Source organism: Neofelis nebulosa, chromosome 5 (genome assembly GCF_028018385.1).
Source record: "Neofelis nebulosa isolate mNeoNeb1 chromosome 5, mNeoNeb1.pri, whole genome shotgun sequence".
Classification (NCBI taxonomy): Eukaryota; Metazoa; Chordata; class Mammalia; order Carnivora; family Felidae; genus Neofelis; species Neofelis nebulosa.
This window is the reverse complement of record NC_080786.1, coordinates 84,172,149-84,185,688: the sequence shown is the minus strand read 5'-3', so window position 1 is coordinate 84,185,688 and position 13,540 is coordinate 84,172,149. Positions and strand designations below refer to the sequence as shown.

Here is a 13,540-nt window from a genome sequence, read left to right as displayed (position 1 = left end):
TCTCTCCGTTTTTCAGATTGTATAATTTCTACTTACCTATCTTCAAATTCACTGCCTCCTTCTCCTGTCACCTCTATTCAGCTTTTGAGAGCATCCAGGGAATTTTTTATTTCAGTTATTATATTGTTCAATTCTAAAGCAGTCATTTGGTTATTTATAGAGTATATATATTTTTTTCTCTTAAGAACTTCTATCTTGTCATTTATTTTAAGAGTGGTAACCTTTACCTCATGGAGGAAGCTTATAACAGCTGCTTTAAGAACATTGGTAAATTCTAGCATCTGGGTCATCCTGGTACAAGCAATGGTTGATTGTCTTTTCTTTTCTTGAGAATTGACCACATTTTCCAGGTGTTTTATAGGTTGACTTTCTTGAACATTTAAAATATTATAGTGTGAGATTTCGGATCTTGTTAAAATCCCCTGGAGAATGGTGAGGGTGATTTTTGTTTGTTTGAGCAAGCAAAACTCTAGGACATGGGAGGTGATTCCTATCATAGTTCAATTCTTGAGGCTTCTACTCTCCTTCCCTGGGTTTGTTCTGCACATGCACAGCTCTGGGTTGAGTTCACCCAGTAAGTTAGTCTGGTTGTCTAGCTGTCTCCTTTCCAGGGTCTGCCCCATAGTTCTTCAGCCTTCAAGCTTTTTCTTTTTCTAGTTTCTCTGGTCAGAGAGACTAAGTTTCTTTTGGAGTTGTATGTAGCATCCTTCACAGCGCTGGGACTGGGGTTCACATTCAGGTCATACATGTGAGAGAAAAAAATAAAACCAAGAATATCACCACCTTGTAGATTATTTCTCCAAATTTGACTCCCTTCCACATTCTACCTGCTTTTGCTTACTTTTCAAAGTCCTCAGATAGTTGCTTTTTGTATTTTTCCCATAGTTTCCCATTGTAATCAGTGGGAGAGATAGATTTTAGTGGTCTTATTCCAATTTGGCTGAAAGTGGAAACACCTGGTACTATATTAAATCAGTAGGGTTTTGGTAAATGTTTACCAAGCTGAAAAATGATGGAAATAGATTTGAATTTTGCCTTTTTGTTTTTTCTTTCCACTCTCTAGAAAAACTGGTGGGTTATGAAATAACCAGATAAAAAGCAATAAGAATCACGAAAGGGATCATGGATTCATGGAGAATCAGCATGAGAGAGACTTAGAAATTATTTCTTTTCACACCTAAAATAAATTCTGGACTCCTTACCCTAGTTTTCCAGACCCTGCATGAATTGGTTCTATCTTTTCAACCTCACCTTGCTATACCCTTCCTTTCTTATAGGTGACAATCTTCAGACCGCAATAACAGTGGCCAGAAAGTCTGGAATGGTTTCTGAAAGCCAACAAGTCATTCTGATTGAAGCGAATGAAATCACTGGGTCCTCATCAGCATCTATATCTTGGAAATTAGTAGATGAGAAGTCCATTGCACACAGCAATCAGGTACACCTAAAAACAGACTTCTCTAACTTGACTCATAGTGTTGGCTTCTGAGCAGCTTTGACTGGCAGAGATGTACAGGTGACCTAGGGTCAACATATTTCCCCAAATGTCTAATACCTATGCAATTCGAAGAACTCATATCCATTTCTTATACTGTTCCTACTGAGCTTTAATGTATAGTGCCGTTGTGGGTCCTGGAAAGGATCCATTATTTTAAGTGTAATAATGTTGTTGGCCCTATAGGAGAAAAAATGTAGTAAGGGGGACTGTGAATCTAATTTCTCATCCTCCTTTTGCTTGCTAACCATCCCACTGGGTCCTAAGGAGATTTAGTCCCTGGGAGAGAAACTGCTGTGCACATTGGAAAATTAGACTATGTCTTTGGGCTGGGAAAAAAAAGTTTTATCCATGTATTCCCAATCATTCAGTATCCTATCTCTATTGTGTCCTTGTGGAACAATATTAATTCTGTAAGGAAAAAAAATGGTAAGTTCTCACTTCAGGGAGAGATTTGTTAAGCTGTAGTGCTTTGTATTTTACACTTGAAATGTGTGAAATGTGCTCTTCTCTGGGACTCACCAAGATCAAATCAGGATGAGAACAGGACATGAGTGTTATTCTCCTATTCACTAGAGGCTGTGTGATGTGCAAAGATTGATCCAGCAAAGACAAAGTGTTTCTCTGAGGAATTGGTGCTGGAGTGTGACTCTTAAAGAGAGACCCCAGTCTCTCTTAAAGAGAGAGGCCAGTCGTCACTGCCTCTCTCTGATATACTTGTGGTCCTTTACCACTCTATCAAGTGTCTAAAATAACTTGTGTTTTGCTTTTGCAGGATAATTACATTAATATCAAGGAAGAAGTCTCTGATCATGGCAGAGAGGGAAGTTACCATTTTGCCTTAAGTGGAAAATCCTTTCAGGTTATAAGTCAACATTTCAGTAGCCTACTCCCAAAGGTAAGTTCTAAGAGGGTTATCAGTCTCCCAGTAAAGATGCCAATGAAGTCACTTACAGAGCATGTTCTTAAGTAATTTCAAACTTTTAAGTAGGTAAGAAATACCTATTGAATGTGTCATAAAGGGGCAAAAACATTTTGTTGTCTCATTTCTAGATAGGTTTAAAATTAGTAAATTTGATTAGCCCATTTCTCACCATCTAGAGAAATAAAGTATTAGGAGCTTCTCAAGTCATAAGGATTGCTTTTGGGTGGCTGTCTTCATACTGCCATGGTGAGGGGTCTAACGGTGAAGGGGAAATCCATCAATTATAGAGGAAAGCAGCCCAAGAAAGGAATTCTGTTAGGTTTTTGATAGAGAGTCTACACAAGAAAGGGTCAAAGTTAACAATTTTCTGATGAAGAATAAACCCATAGCAGGGGCAGGTAAGTTATATACATAACAGGTGGACAAACTAGAGAAAGATTGTGTCTAGTGTAATCCAAAGATAAATTATTTGTATTCAATTGCTTATCATCTTAGGCACTGTTTAAGACAAAAAGATTAAAGACTAAGCTGAGTTACTTTCAAGAACAGCAAGGAGCACAGAGATCTAACAGAAGAATTCAGACTCTGTAGAATAAAGCTCAGGTGGATGGAGCTGGTATAGATTTATTATATTTCCAAACCACCAATGTTCCATAGCCAAAATTAGACTTGGGATATCAGCTGAGCTCCACAATTGGTCAAGCCCAGATGGCATGGTTAAATCAAAGACCACTAATTGTCACTATTTCATCATGAGGCTGTTTTTCCTGCTCGTTCTGAACAATTTTCTGAGAAGCTGTTGCCTCCTTTCCTTTCCCTAGGATGCTGACCTCTCAATATCTTGCAATTTCTCATACTCTACTGGTTCAAGATTCCATTAAGCTCAGGATTTTTTGACCACTTTCTTGATGGCAGTTCAGCTAAATATCTGAAGGTCATCATTTTCATCCAATATTTTTATTAAGCAGTCATCTTGACTGATTTTTGGTCTCCTTGGTCACTTACTTGATGACCAAGGTCTCAATGTCTTAAAAATAAAAAATAAAAAAAAAAAAAGACTTCTTGGAAACAAATTGTGTTTTGCCATTCATGGATGTTATTTTCCAGTCAGCGTTCTAAGTATTATCAATTATCTCATGTATGACCAACTGACGTGATATAAAGTTTCTCTTGGTTTCCTTACAGATACTGATAAATGGAACAATCTTTGCAAGAATGTCTCCTGGGCAGAAATCCAGTCTGGTGGAAGAATTTCAGAAACTGGAGTAGGTTCTTTTTTTTAATTTTTTTTTTTTCCCAACGGTTTTTATTTATTTTTGGGACAGAGAGAGACAGAGCATGAACGGGGGAGGGGCAGAGAGAGAGGGAGACACAGAATCGGAAACAGGCTCCAGGCTCCGAGCCATCAGCCCAGAGCCTGACGCGGGGCTCGAACTCACGGACCGCGAGATCGTGACCTGGCTGAAGTCGGACGCTTAACCGACTGCGCCACCCAGGCGCCCCGGTTCTTTACCAATTCAGGTGGTATGAAGTGCCTGGAGCATGACAGTCAGGGAGAGTGTAAGAGGTACAAGAAGTCCCCTAAGGCAGTGGTTCTGAACCTAACTGCCTATGACAGTCACCCTGGGAGCTTTGAAAAAATAACAGTCCCAGGACCCCACTGTCCAGACATTCTAATTCAGTTGTTCATGTGAGGCTTGGACATCAGTGTTTTTTCAACGCTCCTCAAATGGGTCAATTTTGCACCCAGAGTTGAGAACCACTGGACTAGAACATATGGGACGTGAAAGTGTGTGGTGAGAAATGAACCTGGAAGGATAGTTTGAGTTCAGCTCCTGAAGGTACAATGAGAATTTAGACATTATACATTATCATCACAGCTGTGATATAAGGAGATTCGTATGGCAAGGGATTCACATAACCTTAAAAATACTGAAATATTTATATGGCAAAGTATCTTCTCTGTCCTGAATCAGAGTAATACTTCTCTTTTAACACAAAGGATCTGCATTAGAGAATAGGCAGTTCAAATAAAGTGCCCATCATTTGAGACCCTTTATTTCCTGTTAACAGAACCCATGGAGTCCTGTAAGTTTTCTTCATTTCTGGTGCTGGACCATATAGACATGACTCCTAATCTTTTTCACTCCCACTTCATCCCCCCTGATTTAGTCACTAGGCAAGCTTCTTGATTCAGAAAGTCCTGTCTTCTTAACTTGGTTGAAAACCTAGATAGTAAACTAGTTGCCTTCATAGGACAGTGTGGAAGACAAGTACAGCAAATCCTATAAATACTGTCAGAGCACTCCTACCTTAAAAAGCACACTATCCATAATCTTTGTCAAGAATTAAAGCCAGCAGGATGCACTCACCCTCAAAGAGCGATCCTGACGCAGGAATATATTTTCTTTCTTCAAAGTCTGGGCATTTGTTAGTTGAGTGACTGCTAAAATGGCAAATTTCCTGCCCTGTTACTATTTACAGCACCAAGTAATTTTCGTTTATTGTTTTAGAAATCAGAAGACACTTTTCCCTACAGCATCTCACTGAATACTCATAACACTTTGTAGGAGAGAAAAATAATGGCCAAAATGGTCAAGTGATCAGGTCAAAGATCTAGATCTGGCTTCAAATCTGGTGCCCTCTCCACTGTGCCATGGTGTTATGTTATATAATTGTGAACGTCCCATTTTACAGCCAACAAAGCTGCTTTCTAAGCAGTGAAGTACAGGGTCTCCCTGAAATGCTTGGAGTCAGGATGGTGTGCTGGGTTTCCTAATCCATCGGGGAGCTGCAGAGTCACACTTTACTTTTAGTCAAACTGGACCCTTCACAAAACTCTCTTAAAATAAAGAATCAGAGTGTCCCCTAAGTAACGAAGTTCACTTTATTATTTTTTTTAATTAGAGAAATTAGCAGTTAAAATTGCTTTGATTTCCCCTACAATTGACATGGCTCCCTTTTAGTTACTTTGTAGGTATGTGCGGTGATGGAGCCAATGACTGCGGGGTAAGTAGCTGCCGGTGTGTGGGGCCATAATCACACCAGGACACACCAGGACTTACACTTAATTGCACTTGCCTGGAGTCCTTTAGACATACTATCCCTGGGATACACTTATCTCCATTCTTCTTGATAGAAGGACTGACGTGGAGGGTTTGGGAGGGTTTTGACCAAGGCCGCCCAATGACTCAGTGATCAGTATACTGACTTCTTTGGCCAGATGTCCCAGTGTCGTCTCTTTGTTATGCAATAGGCAGAACAAATTCTGGTCCCCTCCTGGCTCGTGCTTGGGTCCACGGGCCATCCTGTAGCTAGCTTGACAGGCTTTTCCCGTGTGGCCTCAGGGGAGACATCTGTGAGTGTGCAAGCAGAGTAAGCTGACTCTTTGCTTTCAGGCTTTGAAAATGGCTCACGTGGGCATCTCTTTATCAGAACAGGAGGCATCTGTGGCCTCACCTTTCACTTCTAAAACTCCAAACATTGAGTGTGTACCTCACCTTATCAAGTAAGTAGACGCTTTCCACCAGCACTGTTTTAATCTCTCTTGACTTTTAAGTTCAGATCCCATTGTTCGGCCAGGGAAACAACGGAAATTTTGTGTCCCTGGGTGGGGTGGGTGCTTTGCAGGACAATGCAGTCAGCCATTCTACTCCTGAGTGGACTTACCAGCAGTTAAAAATAACTGTGCGAGGGGCGCCTGGGTGGCTCAGTCAGTTGGGCGCCTGACTTGGGCTCAGGTCATGATCTCTCGATCTATGAGTTCGAGCCCCGCATCGGGCTCTGGGCTGACAGCTCAGAACCTGGAGACTGCTTCGCATTCTGTGTCTCCCTCTCTCACTTGTGTTCTGTCTCTCTCTGTCTACCAAAAATAAATAAATGTAAAAAAAATTTTTTTTTTAAATAATAACTGTGGGAGAGTAGTGGCATAATGAAAACCACTCAATAGGTTATTTTTAGAAAATTGGAATCTGGAACTTTTTTTTTAATTTTAAAGTTTGTTTATTTATTTTGAGAGAGAGAGAGAGAGAGCATGAGCAGAGGAGGGGGCAGAAGCAGGAGAGGGGCAGAGAGAGGGTGAGAGAGAGAATCCCAAGCAGCCTCCATGAGCAAAACGGAGCCTGACTCATTGTTTGAACTCACAAACTGTGAGATCATGACCTGAGCTTAAATCAAGAGTCAGATGCTTAACCCACTGAGTCACCCAGGCACCCCTGGAATCTGGAACTTGTAACTGCTTTGAAAGTGTTGATCTTATTATTGTTATTTTTACATATATCTCCATAGGTGCTTTATAATGGGGGGTGGAGACAAACTTTCCTTTCCCCGATTGCCCTCTTTTCCTCTTGCCTCTTTATGCTTCTTTGGAATATCCTTCCCATCCCCAGTTTTCAAAATATTAACTCATCTGCTGCTTCTACTAAAATCTCCCTTGGTGCTTTATCTGTACCTCCCAGAAGATGTACTTCTGCTGTATTTTATTGGGATGATAGAAATGGTTAGCACTGTGGCTGCTTTGGGTGATTATAACTAACATGTATTTACAGCTTGTGAAGTGCTTTAATACCCATTATCTTATACTTCCAAACAGCCTGGAGATGTCGGAGTGGTCACTATTTCCTTTTACAAATAAAGAAATGGAGGTTTAGAGAACTTAACTGAGGTTCCCAAGCTCACACAGCCATATAGGATTAGAAATTATGTTAGAACTGATGGTATTTAAATGTTTTCTCTACAAATGTCATACTATTCCCACCATATTAAAATGATGATTTTGCTGGCTCCTCCCAAATTTTAAAAAATTTATGTGTGTATTTGACAAATATTTATAGAGCAGGCACTTAGTGCCAGGAACTGGTGGAGACCCTGGAGACCCAGAAGCAAGTAAATCACACATTCCTTGACCTTATAAAGCTTTATTCTGGTGGAGAAGTCAGGCAATAAACACATACACAGATAAATCAAGGGTGATGGGAAAAGTAAGAAGGCGGCTGGGGAGGTGGAATTGGCTGCTGCAGGTGTGTGGCATGCGAAAACCCTTTCTAAGGAGGTGAGAGATGACGAGAAACTACCTTCTGGTAGAGCAAATGACAGCAGCTGAGCCCCAGTACAGGGAAAAGCCCACTCTGAAATCAGGCTTTGGAATCCCAGGAAAACATTATGACCAGAAGCAAATTTAAACTCGTTTCTTTCCAATGAAAGTGATAAAAGTGGCATCTCATAAATAATCTATTTTATGCTTTAAATATATACCATTTACTCAAAGTCCACCAACAGTAACGGAAACAAACACGTTCGTTGTTTTCAGTCTATTTAAATTCGATATATGATGTATTTGAGCATAGACACTGTTTCAGTGCAGTTTTAGAAAAAGCGGGGATGGCCAAATGATTTGAATGAAATGAAACACCTTCATGAAAATAGCCCCCAAGCCTGCAATCTTATTTAAATTCCTTAGTTTACAGATGAAGAAACTGTGACTGACAGAAGGAAATGACCTTCCAAATTACACTTGTGAGTAGGTACGAGCTCTAGGACGCATCCCCAGGTCCTCTGACTCCGCTCTGACATGATGCCCACAGAGAGCACGAGGCTACCATGCACTCTGGGCTCTCGAACTGGACCAAGGCTGGGGGGCTGGGCCCGGAATTGGTCTTTCCTGAAAGTCTAGTCGTTTAGCATACTGACAGGCAGCTCCCTCTGGCTCGAGGCTATCCAGTCTGTCAGACAAACTGTTGAATAATCAGGCTTTGGAGTGTTTCTCCTAAGCTCAGCTGAACAGCAGAGGCACTGACCTTTCTTTCCATCTCCTTACTCTGTCCTTTCTTTGCTTACACAGGGAAGGACGTGCCGCTCTCGTTACCTCATTTTGCATGTTCAAGTACATGGCTCTGTACAGCATGATCCAGTATGTTGGTGTTCTGCTGCTCTACTGGGTATGACTGGTGACCCGAGCTCCTGGTTAGAACTGAAACAAGGAGTTGCATCCTCCCAACCTGCATGCCTCTTGAGGAAGAGTGCACCTGGGGGAGCTTGGAGGACCAAGGGCCCCTCTGAAACTACCTTTATGGTGAAAGTAAATCAGAAATAGATGCACACAGGAGAAGCTGAAGGTGTCAATTCTCTGACTCTCTGACAGAGACATTTTGTGTGTAGTAGTAGCTGAAGATCAAGGCATAGCACTTTCTCGCGGTTGCTTCTGGCTGCTTGGACAAGGTCTCCATCTTCTCTGTTCCAGTGTGACTCTACCCGAGCGGACCATTCAGTAGTGAGATGATCTGGGCCTGGGGAGCTGGTAAATGTTTCAGAGCCGCTCTCCCTGGGACAGCAAGCCCTGGTTATTCATGTTTGCTGATTTCCGTGGTGTAAATATGCCCACCATGGCTGGTTTCGAGCTGCCTGCCTGACATCACTGAGCATGGAGTTGGGAAGAGATGTGCACATGGCATGTCATTATGTAGTACTTGCACCCCAGAGATAGAAGACTTGTAAATATCTTAACTTAAAGAACATAGATAACAGCACAATGTAGGAAAAGGATTAGGAAGTGCTGGATTGGGGGTATTTATTAGCTTTGTTTTAGCATAATGTATTTAATGGTAGATTTGTATAATTTCAGGTACTATAATGGCTGTGTTTAACAGCCAGTTCAAAAAAATAATCCCTGAAAACTTTGCAATCGACTCTCATGAGCGAGTATAAGCAGCCTACTGATGATTCGTTAGATTCATCTCTATGTCCTGCCCTCTTGCTTCTGGGCTGAAGGTTTCAGTTTTGTTATTTTCAGATTGCTTATGTCTTTTCCCGCTCACAATGAATGAGATGGAGAAGGAGAGGCTGTGCACAGAAATTTGGTCCTATTTTGGAATCCCAACAACTCATGCTACAAACTAGAGTTGAACTAGGGTCATCTTGATCTCCTTTCCACTAAAAGGGGGGCAAGGAAGCAAGTTACTTGAAATCAGTAAGATCTTAACCTTTTTTTCCCCAAGAATATCAAGGATGCCTTATCAGGACTTGCTAATAACACCCAAGACTGCAAATAGTGGGTTCAATTATTCTTTTTCCACTGGTAAAATTTGGGTAAGATCACCACACATTTGTCTCTTGTTACTACTGGGAACTCACTGTCCTGTTGTTCCAGACCAAACCCTGACTTTCTGCTAGCAGGTACAAAAGAGATCAGAGATGGATCTAGTAGAGTAAGACATCTCCCTCAACAGGAGGATGTTGATGTACAAAAGACCCAGCCTAGAAAGCACACAAAGGTGGCCTCCTGGTTGGAGGGGGTTTCACAGCCTTCCTTATCTTTGGTACTTCTACCAACACAAACAGGACCCTGGCCACACCTTCTTCTTGTAAAATCCCATGTTGCAGGAACAAAAATGAATGCAACTGATGTCAGACTTCATCCAGATGGTCACAACATTTTTGACCTGCTTTCCTTTTTCTTTTCAGGAGACAAACAGCCTTTCAAATTACCAGTTTCTGTTCCAGGATCTGGCCATCACAACTCTTATTGGTGTAACAAGTAAGACATTTTTGAAACTTTCTTGGCTCTTCCAGAAGGGCTGGTCCACTAGGAGGGACACCAGTTGCAGCCTCAGGGATATGGGACTTACGCCCAAAGGTCTATTCAGAGAGGGAAAGAGGAAATAAGAGCCCCATTTGTGAGTCTTGGATTGAAATAAAAGTATTAGCCATGGAAAAGCTGGCTAGTTATTTTTCTGTTTTCCACAAAATACGGGGCTTCCATAATGGTCACTAAACTTATTTATCTATTTATTTGATTGTTTATATTTTGGGATAATTTATTGCTTTTCATTTTTTTAAAATATAATTTATTGTCAATTTGGGTAACATACAGTGTGTGCAATGTGCTCTTGGTTTTGGGGTAGATTCCTGTGGTTCATTGCTTACATACAACACTCAGTGCTCATCCCAGCAAGTACCCTCCTCAATGCCCATCACCCATTTTCCCCTCTGTCCACCACTCCTTCCCCCCACTACCCTCAGTTTGTTCTCTGTATTTAAGAGTCTCTTGTGGTTTGCCTCCCTTCTTCTCTGTTTGTAACTATCGTTTCCCCCTTCCCTTCTCCCATGGTCTTCTTGTTCAGTTTCTCAAGTGCACTTTGAAAATCAGGAATGATGTCTTCAGTATGCTTTCAGGTGTAATTATAGTTAATATATGCCCAGTTTATAGAGGCTGGATAGCTTTTATGCTTTAGATCTTTTTTTTTTTTTTTAGTTTATTTATTTGCTTTGAGAGAGAGAGAGAGAGCAAGTAGGGAAGGAACAGAGAGGGAGAGAGAGGATCCCAAGCAGGCTCCATGCTGTCAGTGCTGACAGGGCTCGATCTCATGAACTGTGAGATCATGACCTGAGTTGAAATCTAGAGTTGGACACTTAATCGACTGAGCCATCCCGGTGCCCATGTTTTAGATCTTTAAATCCTAGCCTTTGGGGATTTTGAATGAAGATTAAAGATAATCTTGCCATTAGGCCACTCCCATTTCCACCTCTTGATTAACATGAATTGTCTTCCCAATTTCCCTGCTGTAGGCTTTCACCCCAACCCATCCACTCCCCACCATCCACCATATTCCCTGCTTTCCTCTCTGTTACATATAAATGCCAACAGCTCCACTTATACGTTTAATCCTACCTCTTCCTACCTTCTTGGGGATTTTGTTTCTGTTATAATCTCCTTCTTCACTGTCATCAACTTTTCTCTGGTCTGCTGGATCAGCATATAAATATATTTTCTTATCTTCTACCAGATCTGGTATTCAACAAAATTATTAGCTATTTCTTGAGTGCCTAATTTGTACTACTTACCATAATAGGCACTTAGAACACATCAGTGAAAGGGAAAAAAATTCCCTTTCCTTGCATTCTGGTAAAACAACCTGGTTGTTCAAAGACCTGGAGCCATCCTTGGTTTCTCTTTTCTTTATCCTTCACATCCCTTTGGATGGAGCTCCTGTTGGCTCTGCTTTCCGAAGCTCTGTACCCCCTGACACAGAGCCGTGTCACCTCCCTTGCGGATTCCCACAACAGCCTCACAACTCATCTTGCTTCCCCTCCTCCCCATTTACCTTTCAAAGAGCAGTAAGAGTGTTAATTTTGAAAGGTAAATTTTATTGCCACCTACTTGCTTAAAATGCTCTAGCCCCTGCCTGCTTCTGCTTCACTTACAACCACATTGTTACATTCTTATCCCAGGTACCAGGGTCTTCTTGTCACTTGAGCGTTGTCAAGCTTGTGATCACCACAGTACCTTTGTTTTTGCTCTTTGCTTTGCCTAAAACACTCTCCCTTTCCATCTTTATATGGCTTTGGTTTTCTCTTATTCAGATCTTAGCTCAAATGTCACCACCTCAGGAAGTTCACTTTAAGTAGTCACCAAGTCAATTTTTCTCTATCACACAATTGTGCTCTATTTTTTTTTTAGTTCCTAAGTTTTATTCAAGAATTCATACAAAATGTTCCAGATAAATGAGTTTTAATCCGCTTCTTCCTCCTCTTTCTCATCCTGGTTAATCCGGAAGTAACACAGTTTGTAACTCTCTTTGCTGTTAGCAACTACTCGCAATGAATCACAGGGATTATTCTTCAGATATATTTTTTAGGTTTATTTATTTTGAGAGGGGGGGGAGAGAGAGAGAGAGCATGCACAAGTGGGGAAGAGGCGGAGAGAGAGGGAGAGAGAAACAATCCCAAGCAGGCTCCACACCGTCAGTGCAGAGCCCCATGTGGGGCTCAAACCCAGGAACCATGAGATCATGGCCTGAGCCTAAGCTGGATGCTTAACCAACTGAGCCACTCAGGTGCCCCCTTCAAATATTTTTTTGATGAGTTATTTCGAACACCATTTGGAAAAAAGCACCTCAGAAGTTACTGTAATCTTGTTTTTGTTCCTTTCAGTGGTTAGAGCCCCTCCAACTGAGATTCCCAGATTTTCCATTCATTTTGATTCTCTCTTGAACAAACTGCTCAAAATTGGCAGCCTCCATGATTCCCTCTTCTACAGGGTGGGTGCAGTCAAGGGCAAACTTCATAACTTGCTGCTTCTTCTCCCTTTTTCTTTTCTTTTTTTTTTTTTTTTTTTTTTTTTTTTTTTTGCCCCTTTCACCAGAAACTTTTTCATGGGCACCATGGTGGCAGTGGAGGCAGAAAGCACAATTGTGCTCTATTTGTGTGTGTGTGGGGGGGGGGGTGCCCTTCACAATCTGAAGTTATGCTTTTATCTGTGTTTTTATTTGCGTCTTCCTGCCTCCCCTGTCCCAGAGTGTGTGTGTTGTGAGAACAGCACCTTGTCTATCTTGACTACTGCTGTGTTCCCTGTAATTCTGACAGTGTCAGGTGTATCCAAGGGGCTCAAATCTCTGGAAAGAACACCCTTGGCCAGTCCATACTGTTAACAGAATTCTTCTTATGAAGCCAAGCCTATCTCTATGTAACTTGCACCCATCCCAGCTCTGCGATTTAGGGTGGCAAAGAGCCATCTATGTTTTCTCCCTAGATCAGTCTTTCTTCCACATTTTTCAAAACAGCCCTCATTTCAGCTCTAATTGTTCTCTGTTTAGTAACAAGCATCTCCAGGTTTTCCTCTATATTTTGATAAATAACTTGATTATTTTTTGTTCTTATGGTTACTAATATATATTCATTATAAAACAAAGATGGAAAGCATTGCAAGATATAACAAAGGAAAAAAATCCATCTTTATTCTACCATTCAGAACTAATGAATTAAAGCATTCTGTATGTATATAAATGAAGAAATTTGAATTATGTTCTCTATATAGTTGTGTGTACATTTTCTTCATTTAACTTTGTCATAAATTTCCATGTCATTAAATATTTTAATTATTTTTTATTGTGGTAAAATATACATAACATAAAATGTGCCATTTTGACCATTTTTAAACATATAGTTCAGGGGCATTAATTACATTCACAGTTTTGTGCAATCATTGCCACTCTTTACTTCCAAAATTTTTACATTTCCCCAAACAGAAACTCTGTACTCATTAAGTAATAGCTCTCAGTTGTTCTGTCAGTGCAGAGCCCAATGTGGGGCTTGAAACCATGAACTGCAAGATCATGACCTGTGCC

General features: G+C 41.0%; 1 protein-coding gene and 1 pseudogene across 1 annotated transcript in view; one reads left to right on the top strand and one right to left on the bottom strand.

Annotated features, from left to right (window-relative positions):
* LOC131512339 (probable cation-transporting ATPase 13A4) overlaps window positions 1-13,540 on the top strand; it is a 56,553-nt gene that overhangs the window by 23,244 nt on the left and 19,769 nt on the right. The window contains 7 exon segments of the mRNA XM_058730862.1: window positions 1,278-1,438; window positions 2,271-2,393; window positions 3,606-3,685; window positions 5,387-5,429; window positions 5,819-5,928; window positions 8,260-8,356; window positions 9,879-9,951. Coding sequence (XP_058586845.1) covers window positions 1,278-1,438; window positions 2,271-2,393; window positions 3,606-3,685; window positions 5,387-5,429; window positions 5,819-5,928; window positions 8,260-8,356; window positions 9,879-9,951 — 687 coding nt within the window.
* LOC131512340 (large ribosomal subunit protein eL22-like) lies at window positions 11,926-12,579 on the bottom strand (annotated as a pseudogene).